The sequence below is a fragment of the Epinephelus moara genome, chromosome 8 (assembly GCF_006386435.1).
Source record: "Epinephelus moara isolate mb chromosome 8, YSFRI_EMoa_1.0, whole genome shotgun sequence".
Classification (NCBI taxonomy): Eukaryota; Metazoa; Chordata; class Actinopteri; order Perciformes; family Serranidae; genus Epinephelus; species Epinephelus moara.
Window position 1 is genome coordinate 44,728,396 of NC_065513.1, and position 7,500 is coordinate 44,735,895.

The 7,500-nt window shown below is 44.2% G+C and overlaps 1 protein-coding gene across 1 annotated transcript in view; it reads left to right on the forward strand.

The window, feature by feature from the left end:
- Window positions 1-7,500, forward strand: part of qsox2 (quiescin Q6 sulfhydryl oxidase 2) — a 24,157-nt gene that overhangs the window by 5,406 nt on the left and 11,251 nt on the right. Inside the window, exons 3-5 of the mRNA XM_050052066.1 lie at window positions 1,777-1,825; window positions 5,738-5,843; window positions 7,475-7,500. The exon at window positions 7,475-7,500 is cut by the window's right edge and continues 65 nt beyond it. Of these exons, the coding sequence (XP_049908023.1) occupies window positions 1,777-1,825; window positions 5,738-5,843; window positions 7,475-7,500 (181 nt within the window). The remainder of the gene's footprint in view (window positions 1-1,776; window positions 1,826-5,737; window positions 5,844-7,474) is intronic.

A 7,500-nucleotide genomic window follows, 5' to 3' on the forward strand; every position in this document is an offset into this window, starting at 1 on the left:
CTGAGTATTAGTGTTGAGTATTGGTGCTGACTATTAGTCCTGAGTATTAGTGTTGAGTATTGGTCCTGAGTATTAGTGCTGAGTATTAGTGTTGAGTATTGGTGCTGACTATTAGTCCTGAGTATTAGTGTTGAGTATTGGTCCTGAGTATTAGTCCTGAGTATTAGTGTTGAGTATTGGTGTTGACTATTAGTCTTGAGTATAAAGGCTCATTTATGCTCCCTTTACGTACGAAAATGTATACGTCCGTTTCAAACGATGTTACCATCACTGCCCACATACTTCCATGCGTCCTTTACGTTGGCATGGATGTTAACCAATATATCCACCAGGGGGCCGCCCAGCGTCAAAAGTTTATGACAACAACAAACCCAAAAACAAACATGGCGACTGTGGAGGAGATATTGATAATGTACCTCTTGCATAAAAGACAAAAGCAGAGGCAGCGTTGTAGGAGGCAGTGGTTGGTGAGGCCGTTAAATACATCGCGACTGGAGGACGGAGAATTCTTTTCTCTAGTACTGCCGATGAGAGAAATTGAATTGTTATTTCTTCTTTGTGTCTCACTAGAGCTACGGATCGGGTAGTGACAGCAACACTGCCCCCACAGTTCCCGGTGGTGCTGCTCCGTTTGGCCCGTATCTGTAAGCTTTATGGAAACATGCAGAAATACGGACGAAATGAACGCAGAGCACGGACAGAAGGCTCCGTCCGTATCCTGATCCGTATTTAACGTTAAGCATAAATGAGCCCTTAGTGTTGAGAATTAGTGCTGAGTATTAGTGTTGAGTATTAGTGCTGGTTATTAGTGCTGAGTATTAGTACTGAGTATTGGTGTTGACTATTAGTCCTGAGTATTAGTGCTGACTGAGTATTAGTGCTGAGTATTAGTGCTGAGTGAGTATTAGTGCTGAGTATTAGTGCTGACTGAGTATTAGTCCTGAGTATTAGTGTTGAGTAGTAGTGTTGAGTATTAGTCCTGAGTATTAGTGCTGAGTATTAGTGCTGACTGAGTATTAGTGCTGACTGAGTATTAGTCCTGAGTATTAGTGTTGAGTAGTAGTGTTGAGTATTAGTGCTGAGTATTAGTGCTGACTGAGTATTAGTGCTGAGTGAGTATTACTGCTGAGTGAGTATTAGTGCTGAGTATTAGTCCTGAGTATTATTATTGAGTATTACTGCTGACTGAGTATAAGTACTGAGTATTAGTGCTGACTGAGTATTAGTGTTGAGTATTGGTGCTGAGTATTAGTCCTGAGTATTATTATTGAGTATTACTGCTGACTGAGTATAAGTACTGAGTATTAGTGCTGACTGAGTATTAGTGTTGAGTATTAGTGCTGACTGAGTATTAGTCCTGAGTATTAGTGCTGACTGAGTATTAGTGAGTATTGGTGCTGAGTATTAGTGCTGACTGAGTATTAGTCCTGAGTATTAGTGCTGAGTATTAGTCTTGAGTATTAGTCCTGAGTATTAGTGTTGAGTATTAGTCCCGAGTATTAGTCCTGAGTATTGGTGCTGAGTATTGGTGTTGAGTATTGGTGTTGAGTATTGGTGCTGAGTATTAGTGCTGAGTATTAGTGTTGAGTATTAGTGCTGACTGAGTATTAGTCCTGAGTATTAGTCCTGAGAATTAGTGTTGAGTATTAGTCCTGAGTATTAGTGTTGAGTATTAGTCCTGAGTATTAGTGCTGAGTCTGACTGTTTACTGTGTACTTCTCTATAATCTCCCCACAGTGTGTCCTGATGTTTAATTTCATTATTGTCTGTCTTCAGTACTTCAAGGCTCACAGTCCAGAGACGGACAGAGGGACACCCTACAGAGGTGAGACACACCCTCCTCACACTTCCTGTCTCACACTTCCTGTCCCGCACTTCCTGTCACACTTCCTGTCTCACACTTCCTCTCTCACACTTCCTGTTCCACACTTCCTGTCTCAAACTTTTTAGGTGTTTCTCAATCTGCGTTCTTGCCTGTACTTGTGTTCTTGCGGACTTGCGAAATGTCATCAGTCGCAGCCCAAGTACTGTTCAAATTCAAAGTCCGTACAGTCCAAATGCCCGGATGTGAACTTGCTCCGCCCGTTCCATCGGGGATGCCAGGTATCCAAGAATGCATTTCTCACAGACCAGCGGCAATGGCAGCTGTCCTTGGGAGTTTGTACTCCTAAGTCCAAACTCCCAAGTGTGCAAGTCCGAACTTGCCGTACTTGGTATGGAGAAACGCCTTCTGTTTCTCAAATCACATCCTTCAGTGTAGTACACTTTGTACACTGCTAGCAAAGCTAACGTTAGCATTGACATTATTGTTCATGGTACCAAATCATCACAGACCCAACAAACATCACTGACGGCTTCTATTCAACAACAGTTTTGGTTCTTAGTGTAAAAACATGACAAACTAACATCTGTATAACACGGCGGTGTTCACTGTAGCCAGCTCAGGCTCCTTGTTGTCTTCAGCCGCCATGTCACAAGATGAGACGTTTGCTATGTCACAAAGATGGCGACTGTTGAGGGTGAGAAGTGTCCATCATTCCACACAGGACTTTAGGACCGTTTTGGGTGCATCAGTAGTATACTGTGGTATGAACGCACTGAGTGCACTCAGAATATGAAGTGTTTAGTACAGAAGGATGAGACTAAGGACACACTTGCTGTCTCACACTTGCTGTCTCACACTTCCTGTCTCATGCTTCCTGTCTCACACTTCCTGTCTCATACTTCTTGTCTCACACTTCCTGTCTCATGCTTCCTGTCTCATACTTCTTGTCTCACGTCTCACACTTCCTGTCTCATGCTTCCTGTCTCATACTTCTTGTCTCACACTTCCTGTCTCACGCTTCCTGTCTCATGCTTCCTGTCTCACACTTCCTGTCTCACACTTCCTGTCTCATGCTTCCTGTCTCACACTTCCTGTCTCATGCTTCCTGTCTCATGCTTCCTGTCTCACTTCCTGTCTCACACTTCCTGTCTCACATGCAGAGACATACAGTGAGACTCAGTCTACAGACTGGACATGATGACAGGATGAAGCTCAGGACACATTAAGCTCAGAGATGTCAAACTCATTTCAGTTCCTGGGCCAGAAACAGACCAGTTTGTTCTGAATCAGTAAAACCAGTTTATCAGAACCTGTCAACAACAACAACATGTCCAGATGTTTCCTGTCTGTCAGCGTGAAGACAGACAGACAGACAGACAGACAGACATGATGAACAGTCTGAGTCGGTTGGTGTGCCACGTGACATCTTCCAGATACTTCCTGTCCTGTGATGTCACCCTCACATGTGACTCAGTGTCAGGTGTGTGAAGTCACCCAGTGGGCCGGATTGGACCCTTTACAGGTCCAGTTGTGGACTGTGGGCCGTATGTTTGACACCCTGCATTAAGGCAAGGCAAGGCAAGTTTATTTGTAGAGCACAATTCGTACACAAAGTAATTCAAAGTGCTTTACAGAACAAGAAAATGCATTAAAATCACAATACAAAATAAAAACATAAATAATCATTATAAAACGAACTTTAAAAGAGAAGAGTGCAGATAAGATCCTTTCAGTCATATGCACAGTGAAATAGAGCTGTTTTGAGCCCAGATTTGAACATTGTCAGAGTAGAGGCCTGTCTCACATCTTCAGAAAGACTGTTCCAGATTTTAGCTGCATAAAACTGGAATCCTGATTCCCCATGTTTAGTCCTGACTCTGGGCACCAGCAGGAGGCCGGTCCCTGAGGTCCTCAGAGTCCGAGATGGTTCATATGGCACTAACATGTCAAAGATGTACTTTGGTGCTAGGCCGTGGAGAGACTTGTACACAAGCAGAGCTGCTTTAAAGTCTATTCTCTGAGCCACAGGAAGCCAGTGTAGAGACCTGAGCACAGGACTAATGTGCTCGTACTTCCTGGTTCTGGTCAGGACCCGAGCAGCAGCATTCTGGATGTACTGCAGCTGTCTTACGGCCCGTTTGGAGAGGCCAGTGAGCAGGCCGTTACAGTAGTCTAACCTACTAGAGACAAATGCATGGATAAGTCTCTCCAAGTCAGGTTTAGACACTATACCTTTGATTTTGGCAATGTTTTTTAGATGGTAAAAAGCTGCTGATGTTATTGATTTGATGTGGCTGTTAAAGTTCAAGTCTGAGTCCATTATTACCCCGAGATTTCTAACCTGATTTGTAGGTTTTAGAGAGAGAGACTGGAGGTGACTGCTGACACTTTCTCTTTGTTTCTGTGGACCAAATACGATGACTTCAGTCTTGTCTGAATTTAGCTGGAGAAAGTTGTTTTGCATCCACACACTGACCTGTTGGATGCAGTGACAGAGTGAATCCACTGGTCCATATTCACCTGCTGTCAGTGAGACATAGATCTGAGTGTCGTCTGCATAATTGTGGTAGGACACATTATTACTTTGTATTAACTGGCCTAAAGGCAGCATGTAGAGATTGAACAGAAGGGGTCCCAGGATTGACCCTTGGGGCACCCCACAGGTCAAGGCCATGTGGTCTGAGACACAGTTACCAATTTCAACAAAGTACTTCCTGTCTTCTAGATAGGACTTCAACCAATTTAGGGCAGTGCCAGAGATGCCCACCCAGTCCTCTAGTCTCTGTGAAAGGATCTCATGATCGACAGTGTCAAAAGCAGCACTCAGATCTAGCAGGACTAAAACTGAGACTTTGCCTGCATCAGTGTTCAGGCGGATGTCATTTGTCACCTTAATAAGAGCGGTCTCAGTGCTGTGATGGGGTCTAAAACCTGACTGGAAAACATCAAAGGAGTTGTTCATTAGGAGAAAGTCAGTAAGCTGTTGGTAAACAACTTTCTCAAGGACTTTGCCTAAAAACGGCAGATTTGAAATGGGCCGGTAGTTGTTCAGTACTGTGGCATCAAGACTGCTCCTCTTTAGGAGAGGCTTTATGACCGCAGTTTTCAAGGCCTTTGGGAATGTTCCAAATTGTAGTGACATGTTAACTATGTGAGCGAGTGGTGGTAACAAACTGCATTAAACTGTCTTTAAACTCAAAGGTCACTGAAGCTCCGTTCACACAGGACGACTGTCTCCAGAGGACGTCATATGACTTAGATATCACAGCCCCGCCCCCTAACATGTGTGTTCAGTGTGGCACATTCACAGGAGATAAACAGTGTGTGTGTGTGTGTGTGTGTGTGTGTGTGTGTGTGTGTCTGAGTTTACTGACGTTATCTGGCTGATACAACACTCAGTCACAGAAACACTTCACAGCTCCTCCTCAGGTTACGGTCATGTGACTGAAACAGATTTTGCTGCTCATTGTCACCTGTCATCCACCACCTCATCATCATCATCATCAGAGATCAGAGCTCTGCGTGTCAACAGGTGTCCCTGCTGTAGAGAGCTGAGTGTGCTGCTGCTCCTAAAATACTGTCACAACTTTGATTCATGACCAACACAGCCTCGGGAAAGAGACAGAAACAGAAAGGCTAAACACACACGGAGCTACAACAGGAACAGGAAGTGATGTCACCAAAAATAAAAACTGGCGTTTAAAAGGGGAACGCTGAAAAAAGTTCAACATTGAAAATAAATTCATTTGATGTTGATATGATTTACATCCTGAAGTTTTTTAATGACAATATTCAGATTTTATCTTCAAATGACTGAAGACATGTTTTCCTCTCCTCAGCACTTCTATTATATACAGTACGGAGACACTAAAGGCTGTCTGTCTGTCTGTCTGTCTGTCTGTCTGTCTCCAGGTGCAGACAGAGAGATCCAGTCAGTGAGACAGTTGATGGTGAACATCCTGCAGAATCACACCAAGCTGGACCGACCTGACCACTGTCCTCCTCTGGAACCATACAGGTAACACAACTACACACAGCCACACAGACCCAGAGACACACTGTGAGTCCACTTCACAGGGTGTAATAACTCCCACTGTACATTCAGACAGAACTACAACATGGCGGACTCAGTGTGTGGAGGACTACAGAGTGTGTAGTTTGTGTGTGGCGTTTATGTGAATCTGTTTGTGGTCGGAAAGATCACACACAACAACTGTGGAGAAGAAGTCTGAAAAAATGAAACCCTGGAGTCTCTGAGGTTCTGGAAGATAAAATATATCATCTGTCAGGACCTCAGTGTGAGCGAGTCTGAGCTGTCGGAGCGTCACATCTGTCCCACAGACACACAGGAAGTAGATCAGCTCTGACCTCAGGGTTTCAGGTAAACAGGCTATACCTTGCTTATTATGGTTGCTTAGCAACCTCAGACACAACCTGCCGCTGCGCTCCTGAAAGCTGGAACAGAAGAGGCACAAAGGGTAGCGCCCAGCGCCGACCTCATGTTTCCCAGGTGGTTAAAGACGCAGCGTGTGTATGCAGAGGTTGCGCTAGACTTTTTCGTCGCCGGTGATTTTGACCGACAGGGTCGTAAAAATCCAGTCATAATCTATTTTTACCGGTCATTTTAATTTTCGTTTTTAAATGATAATAAAGATATTCTAAGACATTTAGTTTTCATTTGTTCGTTTTTAATAAATCCAACAAGCAAGTTATAAAGTGTGCATTAATAAGGACATGAACGAAAAGATGAACAGACATCCACACACCGCAGCGCTTCAGTTCGGCGTCTGGTCTACACGCGAGCCGCGAGCGCTTCTGTCAAGCTGGATAGAGCGGATCGTACCAAACAGGAAGTTGGACACAGAAAAGACGAGAGAATCCGGCCAATTTTCAAAATAAAATAACAGAATGCACTGAGGAACGTGAGGGAATACCATGTTTATAATTTAAAATAACACAACAGTGCATAACCGAACACATTTTTCAATACCCTAATCACTTCATTACCATTTTAATTTTGTGTCACCGAGCCTACAGACATAACTACATGAATAAAATGGTCAGAACAATATGCCCTATTCATTCAGTGTTTATCCAACACGCTCAATACATGGACATGCAATGACAAATTGTCATTAACTTATTACGTTATAAAAAACGATTAAAATATGGACATGTTTAAAATGACCTGCTGGATTGAAAAAACGAGTACTGACGGGAACAGACGAGTGGAGTCGATGTTTAACCGGCGCGGAGAGCGCAGGAGAAATGCGCTGCCTGTGTGGACAGTCAAGCGCCTGCGAGTACACTCGCAGGACTTCTGCGGCACTACCGCATCTGGTGTGTCCAGGCCGTTATGTCAACAATGCTACATGAAGCAGATGAATGACTTTTTCTCTGCAGTGTGAAAACGGCAGCCACTTAAACCACTGACTGTGCACTCTGCCGCCAAGTGGGCAGGGGTGGTAATTGCAACCGGTCAAATGACCGACGGCCTTCAGATTTTCCGGTCATTGTTGTAAAGAAAAGGTCAATGACCGAGAATATCCGGTTAACGCGACCCCTGTGTGTACGGGTCCTAAGGCGGCCCTGGATGATGTGAAGTGAACCTTTGACTCTGTGTCAATCTGTCCGTCTGTCTGTTTGTAGTTCTGTGGAGCTGCTTCCTCTGCTGG